The sequence below is a fragment of the Polypterus senegalus genome, chromosome 8, assembly GCF_016835505.1.
Source record: "Polypterus senegalus isolate Bchr_013 chromosome 8, ASM1683550v1, whole genome shotgun sequence".
Taxonomy (NCBI): Eukaryota; Metazoa; Chordata; class Cladistia; order Polypteriformes; family Polypteridae; genus Polypterus; species Polypterus senegalus.
The window spans coordinates 110704267-110727264 of record NC_053161.1 but is presented as its reverse complement, the minus strand read 5'-3'; the positions used below and the strand labels follow the sequence as shown (position 1 = coordinate 110727264).

Below are 22998 nucleotides of genomic sequence, written 5' to 3'. Positions count from 1 at the left end.
TTCTCAGTTTTTTTATTTTTAATAAATTGTAAAAACCTCAAGTAAACTTTTTTCATGTTGTCATTATGGGGTGTTGTGTGTAGAATTCTGAGGAAAAAAATGAATTTAATCCATTTTGGAATAAGGCTGTAACATAACAAAATGTGGAAAAAGTGATGCACTGTGAATACTTTCTGGATGCACTGTATACAAGTTTTGAAGAGAACCTTACACTGACCATTAAAACTACTTATGATGACATATCTGTTCCCCTCAACTAACTAATAACAGAGTAAAACACCAAACAGTACTGAAAGTTACTTCTTTTTTGATACACAATCAAAATGATTTACAAACAATTCTGGACATCCAGACGTTCGAAGGAAATAGCCTACTCACTAACCCTTCAAAGCCAACACAAGTCATTGTCTTACCGATGTTCAAAAAACTTTATATTCTTTCAAAAATCATTAAGGTCATCCTTAAATATTGGAAGGCAGACTATTGCAAACAGCAACTCATTACTGCAGATTCTCATTAGATATTTAATCTAAGGGGCAAGGTTCTCATAAAATTACCTCCATGGTCCTGTAACCAAGAGAGTTTTAAGAACAACATAAAAAACTGAAGCTGAGGAGATTTAAAAACAAAAAAATAAAAACAAATCAAAATTCTATTGTTTTGTGGGGGATGAAAATTAGAAAGACTATACACTTAAAATATAAATAAAACCTCAAAACATGGGACGAGGTTCATCTGAACAAAGAGTGAGCTGTTCTTTATTTTTTCTTATTTTTTTGGTTCCTTACTATACTATCAACGTAGTATACAGTATACAGTGTATCTAAAAATGAAACAAAATAAGCATATTGAAGAGTTTATTACAAATATACAACTTATCCATACTTTGGGTTTCAAATCAAAAATGTTAAATATTACAACCATATTGCATAGAACCCACTGAATTTATACACTTTTCATAACATGAAACTACAGTATAATAATTTGTTCACAACTTCTTGCAATCCACATATTCATAATTGAAGGTTTGGCTTAAAAGACATTTCAGCTCATTTTATACATTACCTGGAACAGGACAATACACCAGTAATTACACCAAAAATCAAAAAGATAACCAAATACATCATGAAATGGGGGCAAACCTGGAGACATAAAACAGGCATAAGCCTTCTAAGGTAAAGTTGAGGCCAATGATGTTTGTCAAAAAGACCACAGAAAGGTTACAAGAACCTTTTGCTCTCTCACAATCAACATTATATTAAGAACCAGGTGCATTACTGCAGATAAAAAGACACAGTGGAAACACACAGACACCTCTTAGATTAGTAAAAGTGTATGGAAAAATAAGGAATACATAACTTGTATGGAATATAAAAAAATCAGCAACATCCGCTTAATAGGAATACTTTTACTCGTGGAATAGTTTTTCTTTGCATTAAATACATAGAAATCACAAATGAAAAAACAGCAATGTGCACAGTGAACTAAATGCTCAAGTCCTAAAACAATGTCTCAAAAGTATAAATGGGGAGGAGAAAAATCTTTAATGCATAATTGTGTCTTATAATCTTGAGCAGAAGTCAATGATTTCAACAGTCCCTATGACATAAGCTAAATTTTGTTTTGTAAACTCCTCTATTCTGTCATTTCTTAGAAAAATGACACATCACTAGCAATGTGGGTCACTCGATAGACGGAGACGTCTATAATAGGAAGGGTTTAATCACACTTGATTCCAGTGGCTACAAAAGATTGCTTTAAGCTTGAGGACACTTAGTTTTTGATTATATTTATAATTTAATTGAGAAGACTAATGATGTAAATGTATAAAAAAAAAACTACTAAAAAAGGTTTCTTCTGATGAGGAATATTTTCATTGACTCACATATTATCTCCCCCTCTTTTCAAAATATTAGTAGGCCATATCTTAGCAAAATGCAGTGAAGCTTTAGGATTATCAATTTAAGAAGATACTCTGTATAGGACTAAACATTTTTAACAATCAAGTGTAAAATTACAAAAGTACAGTAACAAAAATATAGAAGGATTAAACTACAATGCAACAAGCATTTTTTCCCTGAAAAACAGATGTTTGTATGTTATACATGATGGTATTATGATCATTAATTCATTTATTTAGACAATGCATAAGAGCTACTAAATTTGCAGAGTTTTTAAAGAATAATATGATGAAGCTATTTTTATGAAACCATTTTTATGGGAGGTTAAGGTTACAGAAAATATCTAATCCTGCACATAGTAGATATATATATTTGTAACAGCAAGTGCTAAATCAACATCTGTAATAAATATCACTGTATCGGAAAAGGATGGCAATGATAAAGTGGTTTAAAATGAATGATAAAATATGATGCTACTGTATTCAATAAAGCAAGATATAGAGGAACATTAAAAAAAACAGCATCAGCATACCATACTTAATATTAAAAACCATTTTTTAAAACAATTTTCAATATTTCAGGATTGCATTATCATAGATACAGTATTCAAAAAAGACAACTATTTTATTTTTATAGTCCTGAGCAAAAAAATTATTTGCTTTGGTAATCAAAAGTGTTATTATTCAGTTAAGACTTGGAAAGAGGAAGACAGACTACTAAATCAGCAAACTCTGGTGTGTGCAGGATATTTAACATTCATTTTGGTAAACAGAAATGTTAGTTATTGGCCAATAAAATGAAAACGGGGGGAGTCTGTTGGCACATTATTGGCATCTGTTTGAAATCTGAATATAATAAATCGTAAAACCTGGGACAAAACTACAAATATTGGCACTATTTCCGTTTTTTAGTACTTTTATCGGAATCTGCAAATCCACCCTCAGAACTTTCTGGTTGTTTAGCTTCCAAACTCTCCTGGGATCTATCTGCTTTTTTCTTAACTTGCTCATTCTTTGCCATGCCAGATCCTGTATCCTTTCCTTTACTTTTCTTTGTCTCAAAGACAGGTTTATGTTTATTGCTGCGGGTGCTGCTGAAAAAACCTTTCAGAAGACATATTGCAGCTCCAGAGCAGAAGAGAGACCATACAAACTGGGGTCCAGTCAGAGTTTGAACATTTTCACGAAGAGTCCTCAGAATAGTAGGAAGAAATGCATCTGAAATTCGTTTTGTGGATACTCGATCCTAAAGAAGCACACAACAAAATGAAAAAATATATAAGAAAAAGGAAAAAACGCTCACTTAATGCAAACATTAATTATATAACTGTATCTAACAGTAACCCTCAACATATATCACAACAGGAATTTTGCATTTCCACTCCTGTTAAATGTGATCAATATTAATTTCTGACAAACTTTAAATGTGATTTGTGTGATCCACCACATACACATTTACATTCAGGCTTTTAATGTGGCCAAATGTCATCCAATCATGAAACATGTTAATACAGTAATCCCTCCTCGATCGCGGGAGTTGCGTTCCAGAACCCCCCGCGATAGGTGAAAATCCGCGAAGTAGAAACCATATGTTTGTATGGTTATTTTTATATATTTTATGCCCTTATAAACTCTCCCACACTGTTAACATTATTAGAGCTCTCTAGACATGAAATAACACCCTTTAGTCAAAAGTTTAAACTGTGCTCCATGACAAGACAGAGATGACAGTTCTTTCTCATAATTAAAAGAATGCAAACATATCTTCCTCTTCAAAGAATGTGTGTCAGGAGCAGAGAATGTCAGACAGAGAGAGAGCGAGAGAAAAGCAAACAATCAAAAAATCAATACGTGCTTTTGGGCTTTTAAGTATGCCGAAGCACCGCGGCATTTTTTAGAGGAGCGTCCGTATCCTCTAGGCAAACAGCCTCTTTGCAAACAGCCCCTCTGCTCACACCCCCTACGTCAGGCGCAAAGAATATCAGAGAGTGAGAGAGACAGAGAAAAGCAAACAATCAAGCACCGCGTGGGAAGCATATTGTATATCATTGAGGAGTTTAATTTAATACGTAATACATGCCCTGATTGTGTAGCTTCTAAGCCATCCGCCAATAGCGTCCCTTGTATGAAATCAACTGGGCAAACAAACTGAGGAAGCATGTACCATAAATTAAAAGCCCCATCGTCCGCAGAAATCTGTGAACCAGCGAAAAATCCGTGATATATATTTAGATATGCTTACATTTAAAATCTGCGATGGAGTGAAGCCGCGAAAGTCGAAGCGCGATATAGCGAGGGATCACTGTACAGCTGTAAATAGGTTTTACTTAGCCTGCAAATTCTTGGAGGTGCTCAGACAGTCATCATCTCTGTACTTTAGAGGCCAACAATTTTTTTTTTCCCCTATTCGGTGCTGATTTTGGTTCCTAGTAAATTTTCTAACTCAATGCAAAAAATGAAGATGAAAAGGGAAGACAGTATCAATAGAAATGCACTGCGGAATTTATGACTGTGATGAGTAGAGAGGCATCATTGTGTACGTTTGTAAAGAAAATGTAGCAATAGTTTGTTGATATAAAATGGAGTAAAATGGAATTTGAAATTCCTGATCAAGGCATTCGTACACAGTATCAACTGAATTATGTGGTAGCATTTAGAAAGCAACACTAACTATGGAGGCTGAAGTGGAAGATAAAAGGGAAAAATAAAAGGAAACAGCACGCAGTGGACAAAATGTCACTGACATAGATTATTAAAAAATGTGACTATTCAGTTATGCTTGAAAGTTTGTGAACCCTTGGTTAAAGAAGAATAAAGTTAATGTCAAGAATAAAGTCAAAGTCCTGACCTTAAACCAATCGAAATGTTGTGGAAGGACCTGAAGCGAGCAGTTAATGTGAGGAAACCCACCAACATCCCAGAGTTGAAGCTGTTCTGTACGGCGGAATGGGCTAAAATTTCTCCAAGCCGGTTTGCAGGAATGATCAAAATGTTACCGGAATTGTTTAGTTGCAGTTATTGCTGCAAATGGGGTCACACCAGATACTGAAAGCAAAGGTTCACATACTTTTGCCACTCACAAATATGTAATATTCGATCATTTTCCTTAATAAATAAATGACCAAGTATAATATTTTTTGTCTCATTTGTTTAACTGGTTTCTCGTTATCTAGTTTTAGGACTTGAGTGAAAATCTGATGATGTTTTAGGTCATATTTATGCAGAAATATACTAAATTCTAAAGGGTTCACAAACTTTCAAGCACAACTGTAGACTGTTCATACAACAGTAATTTTATCTTCATGTGAATCACAGATAATACTACAGGGTGACACAGAAAAATGGGAACTTTTGAAATGCGTAGTGGCTGCCATGTACAGTTGGCAGCACTACGGAACAGGGACCTTGAGCTGTAAACAATCTCGCCATTTAGTAATTTATTGCAAGGCAATCAATGGCAGCTGTGCGAGAATCATTCGGTAACCGTGTCATCTCAAGATTCGGTAACATTCCCTGGCCCTCAAGATCACCGGATTTGTCCGTTTGTGATTTTTTTCTTCTGGGGCTACCTTAAGAGTCGGGTCTACAAGACTCGGCCAAGGACACTGAATAAATTGAAACAAAGAATTCAATACGAAATTCATGGTATCCCAGCTGAGATGTTGCAGCGGTCAATAGGGAACCTCAACAGCAGATTGGAAGAATGCATACGTACAGGAGGACGCCATCTACAGGACATAATTTTCAGACATTGATAATTTGGATTACTGTCTCTTAAAAGGCAAGTTGTAGTGGTTCAATTGCAGTCAATAAAATTTTTTTGTTGGATTTCTTCTATTTTTATTGGGTTTTTCAAAAGTTACCATTTTTCTGTGTCACCCTGTATATGTTTTATGTATCAGTTTCCTCTGTAAAACAGCAATAATTTATCAAAAGATGAATATAGATGCATAAATAATGAATGCAAATGTTTTAATGAGAATTTCATACATGATTATACTAGAACTGGAAAAAAAACTTATAAGCATGGATTTTTGCGAAATCTTCATCATTTCATCATGAATGACATGGAAAAAGCCAACAGAAATACTGAGGAATGAATGTAGTTGAACAACTGAATAACTATGAATCTTAACGTTTTGGCTGTTGTGGCTTCACATAATTTCTTTTAGTCTTCTAAATGATTACATGATTAATTGCTCTTGTCATTCCAAACTTGTTCCCATTTTTTAACCCTTTATTTTCTATAATTAATGACTCTAAGTAGTCAAAATGATTCAATCTCCTACTTTCTCCTCTGGCACACCAATTTTTAAAATGTATCTATTGTCTAGACCTCTTTTAAAGAGATCAGATTAAAGAATTGCAAACCAATTTCAATTGTAATTAGATTGTGTAAATAGACAAATAAATAAATGCCACTCCACGTTTCTTTAAAGTAGGAAATACAATATTCAATATTATGGTTGTAGTTGAATATGCGCATAAGTCTGAAGGTAGTCCACCATCATTACTATCTGCAGTCAGACATGATAATACAGAGGATTAATTTCTCTTCTTTCTAAATATGTTGCAATTGGGAGATTTAATTTATAACCTCAAAGTTAATTTTCACTGTAATGTACTTATTTAAATTGCATTATTAATTTACTGTTTTGTTAGTGTAAAATAGTGGATGAATGATCATTTTTATTTTAACAAACCTACAATTTAGATGTTACTATTGACTCTGATTTACCCCAAGATTGTCATATTACTTCTTCCAGCTTATTATACCAGAAATTTAAGTTAGTTCTACAACATTTATTTATATAGCATATTTAAAAAGTAGCTCAAAGTTTAATGCTTTTTTTTTAATGTTTACACCAATAGCCCATATACAGCATTATAACATTTTAAACCACTAACACTGGCAAAGTAGTTTTTAAATTTATAAGAAAATTTTTCTTCAGAACACTGTTTCCCATGCCAAATTAATGTATACTGTACCTCTATTTCTGAAAAAAAACAACTATGAAAAATATCAAACTTATCCTTCATGTGTTTTAATCAATGTTCTCTGTCCACGCTATGCCTTGGGAAGGTTACAGTTAACTAATTATTTATAGTTCATTTTACTTATACTTAAGAAAAAAAGCATATGTACTTTGGATTTTAATAACAAACATATGGTAAACCATTAGGTTATCATGTCTTATATACTATTCTTCTCCCCTATCCTGTACTGGACAAATACCATTTAAGAACACTAAGTGTTTTAAAATAAATAATGAAAAGGAAAATAAGTTATTGAAGGATTTTATATAGGGAAGAAGATACAGACTGATATATTTGCTGCTTTTATCTTAAGAGAGAACTGACACCAAGCAACAAAATTTGAAGATAACAATGCCAACAATGTACTAGTGTAGATGTCCAATGTTTTAAAGATATGACTTAGACAACATCATCATCATAATTAAATGGTGTTGTAGGCTTACTAGGAAGATAATTTAGTAAAATGAAAAAAAACACCTAATATATAAAAGAATAAAAGAATTAGTATTATTACTAGAATTACCAAAGCCTATAAAAAAACTTGTAACCCGGCCTACCTTAAATTCATTTGCACCTCTCCGTCAGCGTCTTTTGTGTTGTAAATGTCTTGATCAACACAAGTAGCCTACTATCCCATCCCCCCCACCGTCACAGAAACAGCAAAAGGCTCTCCCAGCTCAAGCCTTGTTTATCAGGAAGTGAGGCATCGGGAGCTGTACAGTGTAAATAATATATCATTAATTGGACCACATGCATTTCATGTGTGTTCCGTGTCTACAAAGATCTATGTAAGTGTAGCATGACAGAAATGTTGAACACATACTTAAAACACAAACTTTTTTCATGTTTTAATACTAATGACAAAATTTTGACATCAAGTGTATATAATGTGTGAAGACTGAAGTCCAAATATCAAATAAGCACTTTCACAAAAGGTACAAGTATAAAAAAACAAGTGTGCTTTTATTCTATAATATAACCAAAGAAAAAGAAATTGGGTTAGTGTACTTCGCTATTACGTCTGTTTTGGTAGTACAGCGTTAAGAGCTGCCGACTCATAATCAACAGGTTGCAGGTTCGAGCCTTGCAGCGTCATAAAATAAATGTTTTGAGTAGTGAGCTGCTCTTATTGTTAATATTACACAATAAAAATGTACATTTGATTTGAGTCTGTAACAGTCAGTGAAAAAGTATGGTGCTTATAAAGGTTAAAGTTCTTTTTTTTATTTATTTTTATTCTCTCAATCGCATTCACGCTCTCCCCGATCTGACACTGCTATTTTCAAATAAAGATGTGCTATAACAGAGGTGAACTCAGATGAGGATGAGGGTTCTACATTGGAGAAAGAGAACAGAAGCCCTCCCTGCAAGAAATGTCCACTCGCATGTAAGAACAACGCTGCTGCACCAGGCGTAAAGGTAAAAGATGGCACCGTTTGGATGCAGCAAGAGGTCTGGCGTCATCCTGCCAGTCTGTGTACTCCATACCTATTCTTCAAAGATAAAGCACAGCTTACAGAGCTCACCAAGGTATGGTGCAAAGTCCAGTTTGTGATTATATTTTGTGATTTAAGGTGGGCCAGGTTTACGAGTTTTTCATAGGCTCTGGTAATTCTAGTGTTAAGAAACTTGCATCACAATTACACCATAAAGCAAATTACCTTAAGACCATAGTGACTAAGCATAGATTCCAAATTGGGATCCCCCAAGAACACAGTTGGGAAAAACTCTTCAACATACTGTCTTCTCCACCAGTTCTGAGGAAGTGACCTAAGAGAATAGAGAAAATGTGAATGATTTGTTGTTGCTAAAAGCATGTTTCAACTTTCCTTAATTCTACAAAATTACTCCATTTAACTTTCATCCAGAATTATTAGCCAACTTAATTGACTAGAAACAACAGTTTACAGGAGTGCCGCTGCTATAATTTCGACACATTTCCAGGACAAATGATGCTGGCGGAGAGGTGTGAACGGATTTGAGGTGGGCCGGATTTATGAGTTTTCTCGTAGGCTCTGGTAATTCTAGTATTAATGCACACACTGGCCATGCCACAAAGTAGTGGCATTGGAGAGGCTAATTCCATTGTATGGAGAGGCTAATTCCATTGTATGAAGTCGCTGCATCGGCGCAGTTGGCATGTTTTTTTCTGTTTCATATGTACCTGTGCAGATGCTTCACACTTTCTTCTTCCATCAAAAGGAAATAAACTTCTTGTAAATAGTAATAAATCATTCTGTTTATTATTTCACTGGATGTCATGTGTTTTCTGATGATGGGAAGGCCTTTTAAGGCTTTTTTTGTGTTGGAATTGTAGTATATAGTTACTTGCATATGCAAATTAGAAATGTGGACCAGAGTTCCACAGAAATCACTATTATACTGTATATCCCATGACAGTACAGATATCCATGGACATATGTCTTATTTAGTTACATCTGATTGTACTTATATCCATGGGCCATAGCTAGTGCCATATTTCTACCCTAAAGCACCATGTGCATTCCAAATAAAACCGACTGAGGTGCCAGCTGTATAAGGGTACAGTACAAATCTAACATAATACATATAGTATATGTATTTAACATTTATAACAGATATGTACATTTGTACAGTAGTCTGTTATTATTTTCTTTATTTATTAAGAAAAAGGAACAATGTACCATGTAATAGTTTGCTACCAGTCTCATAGTAGCCTATAGGGCACCAGCTCCTTGCATTAAATCATGTGCACTCGTGTCTCCTCTGTTTATTTATTATTTCATAGCGCCTATATTTTCGGAAAAGCAACTGCATCATGGCTTTTAAACAGCTCAAGTTTAAAAAAAGGTCTGATGAACAGTGCAGCAGGTTGGCAAAGGAAAGAGGTAAGTGTGAAGACTCATGAAAACACCAATTCCACTTGAAGGCAAAGAAGATGAGTGCCATTTCTCAAGGTTACCAGCTGATCAGGATCATTTCCTAATGAGACAAACAGTCTTGCTGCTTTTATTGATATCTCAGTCATCCTCTTTGTCTTCAAGGGGCATCGCAGTCCTTATGAGTTTTCACACCACATGTCTCCCTCTGCAAAGACTCATACCTTCCACAGGTCAAGTCGCTACACAAATTTAAGTTTTCAAACAATATGAAACTGGCAAAAAACTGAATGTTATTGCACGTGACTTTGACTAGTCCCACTCTACAAAAATGACAATGATTAAAAATATGAGTGATACTATTTTATCTTATGAGATACATCCATATTGAGTTGCAACCCCAGTGTTGGAACATAATCCATACACAAGTCAATGGATACCTGCACTCTTAATATTCTCACTATGGTCAGCTAATGTAACCCCCAAATGAAATTAATACTTTTTTATGCATGCTGTGTGGGAGGCTGGAGTACTAAGCAAGTCGCAACATCATGCATGTCCATAGCAGAGTGTTAACAATCTTACACTATGCACCTGTGAAAGTTCTGTGTATGGCCATATAGCTCTGTGATGTCATGCTGGGCTCACAAACCATCATGGGGTGCTATGAAAACAAATCTTTGCCTAAGCCAGCTGCATGGCAAATTTCTATGAAAATATCTGGTGAAAAAGGTTAATGGTGAATACAGAATATTCACTGTGAAAAACACTTGGCGAATTTCACCGATCAACACTATTCGTAAGTTGATGCAAACTGGTAGAAAGGGCAGGACACTGCTTGGTGTCAGTGTGAGTGAGTAAAAAGGCTATAAAAAGGCACACAAAAAAAATACATAAAGCTTAATTATGTATCAGTGTATCATTATTTTTGAAAAATTATTCTATTTTGATATAGTAAATCTAGCATCATATGACAAACCATGAGATTTTACTTGGTCATAATTATTTAACAAATAAAATAAGGCAGCATCCAGAAGCAAAGTGTGGATAAGCATTCCACGTAATTCAGCAAAGATCTATCTTTACCATTAACTTGCAGAAATAGTTTTCTGGATGAGTTTATAACCTTTTTTTTTTTTTTTTTTTACACATCATATAGAAAGATTTTTGGGCCACTGGTACTTATAACACTGATCCAGTTCAGTGATGGCTTTGATTTTTGATATACCAAACCTTTGATTCTTTCACATGTATGTCGGTTAACTTAGCATCACTGCCCTGTTGTATGATTTGGGTTTGATTCATTTTAACTGTTGGATAGATGGCCTCAAATATCTCTCTAAAAAAATTCTGCTAAGACTAAAACTTCATGGTGGAATGAATGACTGCATGGTATGAATGCTCTACAGGTGATACACAATCCAAAACCACTTCAAGTATCTTTGTTGTTATAATTTCTGAGAGCATCGCACAAATCAAAGGGTTTGGAAAATTTTCAGGGACACCCATTACTGGGAGGACCCATAACATTCAAGAGTTACCAATTTGAAAATAATCCCTCCTGTTGCACATAACAAATTTAAAATGTTTAGAAATAGCCTTATAACTCTTCACAAACTGATGAGCAGCAACAATTGCTTCTCTTTTATAACTGCAAAAGCCTTTGACTTTGGCGTGGTCTTGCAACAAACTTGAATTCTCCAGAATGAACTGCCAATATTCTACTTAATGTACTATATATAGAGGTGGCAGCACTTCTTGTTCACCTAGTCAAAGGCATTTCACTGGCACCACCTGGCTCTAATTGCCTTCTTAATTGATATGGAGACTGTAGGGTGCTCACTTTACTCAAAAGGCTCCCACAAGTTTCTTTACTTTTTATTTAATAAACAATGAAGTACAATGTGTTGTGCTGCTCATCACAAGGATAAATTGATCAAAATATACGACTTTGTGATGAATAAAATAATTGTTACTTATATTCTGTGAAACCAGCAAGGACCACTCACAAACAATCCCCATACTCAAGACATGATGTGTAATTTTGGATCATAAATAATCCAACATAATATGGGATCTTACATAACCTTCACCTGAGAGACTGTTTTGCCTCTGCAGAATACTGGTGCTTCGATCTAAAACAGCTTTCCCAAAATGTCCCCAAGAAATGAACACCATGCACCATATCTGGGATACATAATACAGTACAGTTTCCTCTATCACCCTGTTTCTTTCTTTTTTTTTTTTTTATAGTGGATACATAAAGTCATAATTACATCCCTTTCATTTTTATATTTCATATCTCCATATGTATGTTGTTAAATAGAACATACTTACCCATCCTTATTTACTAGTGTATACCAATACTTATAAAGCTTGGCTCGGATGAATGTTGGTGGACTCTTACTGAAGGGATACTTGAAACCATCTGCTTGTATCAACTCAATGACTGTGAGGGAAGGGAGAGAAAGAGAGATAGGGAGGTAGTCTTAAAGGCCTGATGTAGTTGACAAAATATTATGATTTAAACAATTTAACTATCAAGACACCATATTTAAGCCGAAAATCCACTGAATGCTACAAGATTTGTTTGTTTTGATCATGATACGCTAAACAGAATGTAAATGAATTAGAATATATGCTGTTTAGAAAAAAAATAAATTAAAACTGCCTAATCATTTGAGGATTCTTGTCAACATACACACACATTAGCTCTTTAAGAAAGCATTGCCAGAGTAATATGTAATAGCACTGTGTAATGTATATTTTATTTAAAAAACAAACAAACTAGGACATACTTTAAAAAAAAAATTGAGAGCTGTATTATGTTCAGGTGTCAAAAGGACACATGATTTTTCAAGAAGAATTTAATATTTTAGTCACACTTAATCATTTTTGTCCTTTGACATTTATTTAGGTAATTAAAGAGCTGGGAGGCAGAGTCAATGACATCAATGGGCAGGCAATGGAAAAAAAAGGCAAGAGCATATGGAACTACATGGAAGGAACTGTGGAAAGTCGAGGCAATGGCACCAGTGCCAGGGGGAAGGCCAAGGAAAGAGATGGAAGGCGGCAAGAACCTCATGATCCCCCAACCATATCCATATTTGTCTTAGTAAATTTACCTCCACAAGTTTCTTAAGTCTTAGAATACAAATATATTACCTGAAGTATTACTGAATAATCCATTCAGGAAGCAGTTTAATAAGCAATGTTTTATACTTTGTCATAGGCATGAAATAAATCCAATTCCTACTGCAGCAAACCCTTAAACATATAACAATACTTGGGAGAGGAGGAGATTGACCAGAGAATTATGCCTATTATTTATAGTGTTTATGATGATAAAGCATAGAGTCAACGGGAAATGCAGTCATTTCAAATGGAACGGGGAAAGTTTGACTGGAATCCATGGTATAAATATATACTTTTTTGCATCACATCGTGGCAAGACTGCAGCCTCAACCTTTTCCAGTGTAGAGAATTCACTACCTGTCATGTCCCTGTAAAAAGTATGGAGTACTTGATCTCATAAAAGAATGATTGCTATTCCTACTTTTAACGCAATTTAATGCACAATTAGTCCAGGGGGAGTTTAATATAATACAAGATTGCACCATTTATCTTTACTATTTTCTAGCTATATAATGTGGATCTATTGCTCTTTATAATTATTCAAACACAGAGTTGTTTGGAAGGACAAACAGCATTCCAATAGCACTTGGTGCAAGTCAGAAACTAACACTGAATGGAATGTACTCTCAACATCTGCAAGATGTAGTGGTATTAGCTAAGAGGATGTAGGGTATGGATTAGGGCCGGGCAGTTCATTGACTTTTTAATGGTATATTGATATATTTTCAAAGGGGATATAAGATTAAACAATCCAGTTTATACCAAGCTGCTTTTATTATGTGCTCAGATACATTATTTGTTTCTGTAAAATTAATTCCGTAAAGCCGTGCCAATGTTAGCATCTCTCCCATGCTCTCATTCTGCGTGCAACCGCACCTCCTACTATTTCACATAACCATGGTTTAAAACTGCTGAAGATGATCTGGCTTTAAAAAAAAAGGAAAAAATAAAATTACTGCCAAAAATCTACACTGAACTCATACGGAATCTTACCATTTGGCTTGCAATTGTGATGCACTTTGGATAGACAACCAATTTGTGGTCAAGCAGGACATGTGAGCCATATACAAATTACATTGAAGAGTTGGAGATTAAAAATGTATGTCTAAAGACTACCTATCTGCCCCAAGATCACACTGGAGAGCATAAAGCCGAAGCCCTGCAGGATGCCCTTACAAACTGGATTATCAATGAAAAATGACTAGTTGCAGCAACAACCGACAATGGGAGCAATGTCGTTAAAGCGGTGCAACTGACAAAATGACTTAAGGATGCAGTGATTTGGTCACAGACTTCATCTGGCCATTTGGGTGTGCAATGTTAAACAAATTTACTGCATAACAGTTTTATCTATAATGAAAAAAAAAATATGTTATTTCATGTTTTAATAATTTTTAAACTCATTTGCTGGTGCTCATTTAGGTTAAGTACTATGAGTTAAATGATTTTTTAATTTGTTTTTAAGTGATTTGACTCTTTAAAGTAAAAGAAAAAAAATGATATTTTTCAGTTTTGTATTGCAGGACACAGCATGGATGAGGGCCACCATCCTGATCATGATCACCAGGGTCATTGCTTTGTGCTTTTTTTTTAGCTGGAGAAAAAGAAGAAAGCTGGCTGAGGTCCAGACTTAGTGAGGTCTACCTGTTCACCAAATAATCACTAAAACAGCCACACACAGGGCAGATTAAGGCAAAAAAGCAGCAGGGAGCACTTACAAAAGTCTAGCCCTCTGACAAAAAAAAATTCAGGTATCGTCCCTGCATGCCAGGACACAGAGGTCCTGGAAGCAGTCCAGAAGGCTCTTGAAACCCCTTCAGGACTTTACAAATGCTGTCTGGTGATAACTATGAGACTCTCACACATGTCAGAGTCTGTCTTTTAACCAGGTATTCACCCAGGACTCTTCCTTCTTAACTATTTTGGCACTTTACATACTGTATATACTCGTATGTAAGTCGGTCTTGAAACACGAAAAATCGATCATAAAATCAGACCCCGACTTATATGCCCATTCAAAAATACGATAATTATTTTTATTTATTTATTTTTTTTTATATCTTCTTGCTTCCTCCAATCTCGCACCAATTTCTCAGACACAGTGAATTTTGTTGCAGCAGTGCAGTTACCAATTTCTTTCGCCACTTCAAAGACTTTTAATTTAAAACCAGCTTCTTATTTTCGTGTGATGTATTGGTCTATTGTAGACAAGGGATGATATTACGATAAAGGCGTATCAGGGTGTGAGATACAAAAAACACAAAACAGTACAAACGTCGCTTTGGAATAGTTTGGGTATTACCGTGCAGACACCATGCTGAACATTCTCTCTCTCATTCTTTCCTAAGGCATCGAAGCGGAAGCAGACAACTGTCGATAGTGAGATGGACTGCGTTGTTGAAGAACTCCAGGCTCTCGACATCCAAATACAGAAACTACTGTCCAGACGGAGGCACCCGAGGGATTTGAAGGCTCATCTACTGGAAAAATCCTCCCCAACATCTGAAATCGTCTCAGCAAATCATGGCTCAGTAGCATCGACTCCATGCCATGCCGCTCACTTTCAAGGCCAAGTGAGTTTTAACCCCAAACGTCAACAATGAGGAACTCGACCTATTTCAGCTATGCAGGCCGAGGTTTTAGGCTAGATCACCTCCATCGGCCCAGGCAAACATCTCCACCCAGTACGGTTTCAACCCTCTCCGTTTCCCCAGTTTGCCTTCAACCCCAGGTGATGTATTTGTGATTGGAGATTCTATTGTACGAGACCTAAACATCTCATGCCCTAATCAGAAATCTTTTGTCTCTTGTTTTCTAGGTGCTCGTGTTCGAGATATTACGAGAAGAGCGCAGACAGTCTTCGAGAGGCACAAGAACAGGGCAGTCGGATCCACTGTAATACACGCCGAGGTAAATGACGTGAGATACCAACAATTGGAAATTCTCAAGGCAGACTTTACAGCATTAATTATATCCACGAAGGACAGGACCCCGGCTGCAAGAATCTTCATCTCAGATCCCTTACCTCTCGTTAGAGGATCGAACGAGTATTACAGTCATCTGCTGGCATTAAACATCTGGCAGAAAGGCTTCTGCGAGGGACAAAACATCGGGTTCGTAGACAACTGAGACCTCTTCTGAGAGGCTGTGTTTCTTCAAGCGGGATGGTCTGCATTCTAATAGATTCGGCACCTGGGTCCTCCCCGAAAACACCTCTAAGGTAATTAGTCTCTCTTGACTCTCTATTATTACTCCTAACCCTTTCTGTAATGCTTTGCTAGGACATGATAATTTCGTAACAAAATCTTCCTCAAAAGTGCACTGCATTAATACTGTAATAACTAACCTAAATGCATATAAAAAAATCTAGACTGTGCAGCATAAATATGAATAATTTAATTACAATTACACCTCTAGATGAACAATGTATTAAAACTATAAAAACAGACTACAGATTAAATAAAAAATACGGACAGAGCAGCTCTAATAAAAATATCTTAATTTCTATCTCGAATACCCAGAACGCTCCTGCAATTCAGTTCTGCTCCTACGAGATATTAAATATGGCTTTATTAAAAGTTAGAGCATTAACCAATAAGATGTTTTCCATCAACGATCTTATTAGTGATAAGAAAATCGATTTTTTGAACTAAGTGAAAAGTGGCTTAGCTCTGATGGTGCAGCTGTTTTAATTGAATCTGCGCCTCCAAATTACAGCTTTGCTCATGCGGATCGCCAAGGTAAGAAAGGCGGCGGTTTAGCAAAAATTTACTTGAGTCGATTAAAGTGTAAAGATGTCAGCTTTGGTAAATTCAAGTCCTTTCAGTATCTTGCCATTGTTATTCATGGAGTTTCTCAGTGTCTAGTATTGTCCGTGTATAGACCTCCTAAAAAAATCTTTCTTTGAGGATTTCTCAGACTTGGTGTCAGTTGTAATTACGAACTATGACACGTTCCTAATAGTTGGTGACTAACTTTCATATTGATAATCAGTATGACCAGAAAGTAGAAGAATTCATGAACCTCCTGGACTCTCCTGATTTGAGCCAGCCAACACATAAAGCAGGGCATACATTGAACCCAGTAATTACTAAAGGACTAAAAGTTTATGTGAAGCAGATCATTGATATTGGTCTATTAGGCCATTTTCTCTTACTATTTAATATAGAAATAATGATAGAAAAAATTCACGAGAAGCATATTGTTGAAAAATGCTTCTTTGATTCATTAGAAGCATCAAAATTTACGAACATTCTAAGCAACCAGTCCGTTTGTAGTGCTTACTACAATAGCAAGGATAATGTAAACAGTAAGGTGGAAAATTTTAATACTAAGGTGAGAGCTGCTACTGACATAGTCGCACCTGAAAAGACAGTTAAAAAATCAAATCAAAGAGTGTCTGATCTAAAGAGAATATGCCAGAGAACTGAGCACAAATAGAGAAAAACTAAACTGATTATCTACTATGACATTTGAAGGTTAAAAAAACAGAATACAACAACTTAGTCCGTCTTGAGAGGCAGTGTTATTTCTCTAGAATTATAAATAACAATGCTAGTAATCCTAAAGTCTTATTCTCTACAAATGATTGTCTGCTAAACCCAGGTCACTCAATGGAATGCCTCCAAAAAACTTCCAGTGAAACTTGAGGGTTTTGCTGTATTTTTTTAATCAAAAAATTAATGATATTAGAAATAATATACTACATCTCCCCAATACCGATCCAGTTAAACACTGGTACTCCATTATAAACAAATTAAATTCTTTCACCAGGATAGATTTACCCGATTTATATAAAATAATTTATATTTATTATATAATAATAATAATAATATAATAATATAATATAATATACGTCTGACTTCAGGTACAGGTCTCAGTCATGTCATCTGCAGAAATTCTCTGAGGACTCTGCCATTGTGGCCTGTATCAGGGAAGGACAGGAGGATGAATACAGGAGGGTGGTGGACAGCTTTGTGGAGTGGTGTGAGCTAAATTTTTTACAGATAAACATCACAAAGACAAAGGAACTGGTTGTGGACTTTAGAAAACAGGATCCTTTTCCCACCCCTGTCACCATCTGAGGAACTGATGTTTAGGTGGTTGAGGACTATAGGTACCTGGGGGTACACATTGACTGTAAACTGGACTGGTCCAAGAACACCAACACGGTTTTCAAGAAAGGGCAGAGCCGACTTTACCTATTGAGGAGGCTCAGGTCTTTCAATGTCTGTAGGAAGATGCTGAATATGTTCTATCACTCTGTGGTAGAGATTGTGGTGTTTTTTGCAGCTGTGTGTTGGGGCAGTGGTCAACAGGCCGAACAAACTGATTAAAAAGGCTGGTTCTGTTCTGGGTGTCAGACTGGAGAACCTGGCGGAGGTGTCTGAGAGGAGAATGCTGAAAAAGATTCTCGGTATCATGGACAACCCCTCTCACCCCATGCATGCCTCCTTGATGGGTCATCGGAGCTCGCATAGCAAAAGACTCATTGCCTCCAAGTGTAGAACCGAACGCCACAGGAAATCTTTTCTACCCTTGGCAATAAGACTGTATAATTTTTCCTCATTCTGTAGGTGATCCTTCCCATCATCACATGCACCACTTGCACTAATAATCTGTAATTTATTATATCTGTTATAGTTTTTTGTTATAGTTGTTTGTTGCTTTGCATAAAAGGAGTTATATAATTATAATACAAACTATTAGTTATAGTTATAGTTATTTGATATTTTGTTGAGAGTTATGTTGTTATTCTGTTTATTTAGTTATTCTGTTTGCACTATTACTACTGATCTTCTTAACTCTTTATTACCTTATCTTTATTCCTCTTGTTGCACTGAGCACGTATATGACAAAAGAATTTCCCTCGGGATAAATAAAGTTCTTATCTATCTATCTAATTTCTCAACTGAGACCATCCATCTGCATCCTTGACCCAATAACAAGTTTTTTCAAAGAAGTATCCGGCATGCTATTCTTGACATAGTAAACTTGTCATTAGATAAGGGGGTCTTCCCAGACTGTCTTAAGACTGCTGTAGTTAAACCCCTCCTCAAGAAAAATAATCTTGACTACTCTGCTTTTGAAAATTTTAGACCCATTTCTAACCTGACTTTAAGTAAAATCCTAGAGAAGGCAGTCATTATGCAGCTAAATGACCACCTCAATAAACATGCTATTCTTGATAAATTTCAGAACAAATCACACTACAGAAACTATACTCGTTAAAGTAGTAAATGACTTGTGGGTAAATGCAGACAGAGGCTGTTTATCTGTTCTCATCCTCTTAGATATGAGCACTGCAATTGATACCACTGATCACAATATTCTTATAAATTGCCTTAGTGAATTAGTGGGCCTCTCTGGCAGTGTCTTAAATTGGTTTAAGTCCTGCAGGTAGAAAATTCTTTATTAGTTGTGGTAATTATACTTCAAAGACACATGATATTCTACAGTGCATCCGGAAAGTATTCACAGCGCATCACTTTTCCACATTTTGTTATGTTACATCCTTATTCCTAACTGGATTAAATTCATTATTTTCCTCAGAATTCTACACACCACACCCCTTAATGACGTGAAAAAAGCTCTACTTGAGGTTTTTGCAAATTTATTAAAAATAGCAAAATACCCGCGCTTCGCAGCGGAGAAGTAGTGTGTTAAAGAAGCAATGAAAAAGAAAAGGAAACATTTTGAAAATAACGTAACATGATTGTCAATGTAATTGTTTTGTCACTGTTGTGAGTGATGAGTGTTGCTGTCATATATATATATATATATATATATAGTAAGATATGGCCGGCCATGTACCCCGGCCAATACCCCCAAGCCGCCAGGTGGAGCCCTCCTTGCAGCATGGAGGTCCCCAGAAGACCAGCAGGGCATTATGGACCATGTAGTTTTTATGCACCGCCATGCTGGATGCCATGGGGGCCACGAGAGGAGCTGCAGGGAGGACCAAGAGTTCTTCATGCCCTATGACCCGAAAGTTCGTCATAGGAAGAGCGACGGGCTTCCGGGGTGAGAAAAACATTATTTACACTGACCCGGAAGGAATAAGGACTTGTGGACTGTTGGGAAGGAACACCTCCGGGTCAGGGAATATAAAAGGACTGTGGGAGCTCCCAGACGATGAGCTGAGTTGGGAGGCAGGGTGGCTAAGCGTCTGGGAGTGAAGGATTGTGATTGAGTATTGTTTATTATTGGTTATTGAAGAATAGTGGAGTGGTGGTGCTTTGTGCACAATTATTATTATAATAAATAATTATTGGATTTTTATCTGGTGTCTGACGTGTGGTCTGAGGGTACAAGGGTGCGAGAAAACCCTAATCTGTTACAAAAAATATATATATATATATATACACACATACACATACATATATATATACACATACACACACACATATATATATAAACATATATACATATACATACAGTACATATCTACATATATACACACACAGCTATTTCGTATCAGTGCAATACGCTGCTTGTTAAAATGGATAACTCCGCTCTTACGTGCAAGTCTGCGTGGATATTATGAACTATCGTATTTGTTCAAGTTCTATTTAAATTTTAAATAGAAGGAATTTTTATTTAGTCGACAGAAATATCTTTGGTAGGAATGGTAAAAACAGACAGGAATATTATTCTGAATAAATCAACTCAAACCTTAAACAACTTATAATATTTTCTATATAAATATATCCTGTCTAAATTATACAAGTTAGAAATAAAGTAAACATTAAAAGAACAAACATTCAAATTTCTTTACTCTTATGTAATTTTATATAAAAATAAACTTAGATTTTAAATATCCCAAAAGATTTTGCTCTCCATAAAAATATATCCTGTCAAAATTATACAAATTCAAATATGAACATGCTGCATAACAAAACCTGGAAATATAAATAAAATGTGTTCCTTTCAGCAATAACAAATCAAATCATTCAGTTGTCTTTGCTCATATGTCATTTTAGAGCTGGACGGCTGGCATCTTTTTGGCAAAGTTCGTTTATGTTTGGTGTGAGGTTCTGTGTTGTGGAGATTCTCAGGATGGATTGCAGGTGCTCATCAGTGAGGCGACTCCTGTGTGCTGTTTTGTTAGTCTTTATCACTGAGAAGAGCTTCTCACACAGATATGTGCTACCAAACATGCACAAGGTTCGAGCGCATGTAGAGGACTTTTTGTTCTTCAAAGTCACCAAAGCGCCGTGCAAACTCAGTGCGCCAGTTTATCAGCAAAGTGCGTGTTGGGAACACCGTAGTGACGACTTGGTTTAACATTACTTGGCAACAGGAAAGTGGGGCAAATTGCACTGGTGCATTTGTGTCTCCCATAAAAGCAGCTTCACTTGAAATCACTTTGTGATTGTGCACGGGTAAAACGTCCGCTGAAGTGTCAGATTCTTATTTAATTCTTCTGCTTTCTGTATCTTCTGCATTGCATTCAGGTTACCCTGATGTTTTGTCTCATAGTGCCGTCTTAGATTAAATTCTGTAATTACAGCCACATTAGCTCCACAAATGAGACACACGGGTTCAGTAAACATATACTCAGCCTCCCATCGGTTTTAAAGGCTCTTTTTTTTTGAGAATCAACTTTTCTCTTCAGCATCGTGTGAGCTAGCTTCGCAATAACTTGCAGCATCATAAGCTAGACTTGATTAACGCGTTAAGTGTTCGGCAAGGCAGCTGAAGCGCTGCATTATGGGATCTGTAGTTTATTGTGTTACCAGCGCTTCATGTACCCGGGCCATTAATAACAATAATACAGTATATAAAATGATCTCGGGCGGATATAATTACATGCCGGGCGGATGTGGCCCGCGCCCTTGAGTTTGACACATATGGACTAAATAGAACTTGAAAAGATATATTTTTCAAATGTGATCGCGCAATTCAGATAGAGTTGACGCACTACAGCCTGCATGCCTCAATAAGTCATCCTCCCTCGCTCTTACTTTTTACCGCTCATCTAATGAATACACTGAGTATGGCTTTACCAAAACAATCATTGATGGCGAATAAAGTATCCATTATTCGAGTATGTAGATCGGGATATATATATATACATATATATATACCCGCGTATCGCAGCGAGAAGTAGTGTGTTAAAAAGCTAGAAAAGAAAAGGGAACATTTTAAAAATAACGTAACATGACTGTCAATATACAGTATTTGTTTTGTGAGTGTTACTGAGTGTTGCTGTCATCAAGGATTTGATTATCATTATTTCTTTCAATCAGGTTCGTATTTGTAGGATGTGTTGTGTTCAAGTTACATTCCGTGTTTGTCAATCGTTGTAAAGATGACAGGTTTCATTCATCGATTCGTTTCTTACTGCATCAATAAACAGCTCGTCTTCTTCTTTATCTGAGACCTGACACACTGCATGCACGGGTTTTTTTTACACTGTCTTCCTTTAGCGGGACATTGACTTTTTCCAAGTGTGCTTTGTTTCCGCAGTAGTTGGATTTATGAATATGCTTGTATGTATCAGACGCTTCATATTTTTGCTGCCTTTTCAATTGTGTAATTCGGTTTTGTTCAGCTCTTTGGAACTGTTGCTTTTATCTGTGCACTGCGTCAGTTCACGTGAGCCACTCGGTGTACATGCATCGAAGGTTCCCAGCTGTGCTGGTGCCATCTCGTGCTATGTCCATGGCTGTATTTAATGTTACCTTAGTCCTGGCACTTAAAACTTTCTCTCGCAGTTTCGCTGAGTTTGTGTCAAACACCACCCTGACCATCTCATCTTCCTCTCCATAAGCACAGTCCTTCACCCGTGAATATTTACCCGTGGCAGTTTGCTATTGGATTGCCGCTGACGGACGGCCTTATATGGGCAGGCACTAAATTACAAACGCCAGTGGCAGCCTGTCTATGAACTTAATTTAAAGTGTAGGTTTACATCGTGCTTTGTTTCCGAAGTAGCAGAACTCATGAATATGGTTGTATATGTCACTGCCGCTTCTTATTGTTTCGCTGCCTTCTCAATTATATAATGCATGTTTTCTTAGCGCTTTTTTGAGGTCTTCCTGGTTTTCTATGTACTGCGTGATT

At 36.2% G+C, this 22998-nt stretch overlaps 1 protein-coding gene across 1 annotated transcript in view; it reads right to left on the bottom strand.

The window, feature by feature from the left end:
* Positions 1-730: 730 nt before the first annotated feature.
* The window catches only part of lmf2a (lipase maturation factor 2a), an 84333-nt gene continuing 62065 nt past the window's right edge, over positions 731-22998 (bottom strand). The window contains exons 12-14 of the mRNA XM_039761600.1: positions 12133-12244; positions 8599-8707; positions 731-3146 (exon numbers count right to left, since the gene is read on the bottom strand). Of these exons, the coding sequence (XP_039617534.1) occupies positions 2796-3146; positions 8599-8707; positions 12133-12244 (572 nt within the window). The 3' untranslated portion in view covers positions 731-2795. The remainder of the gene's footprint in view (positions 3147-8598; positions 8708-12132; positions 12245-22998) is intronic.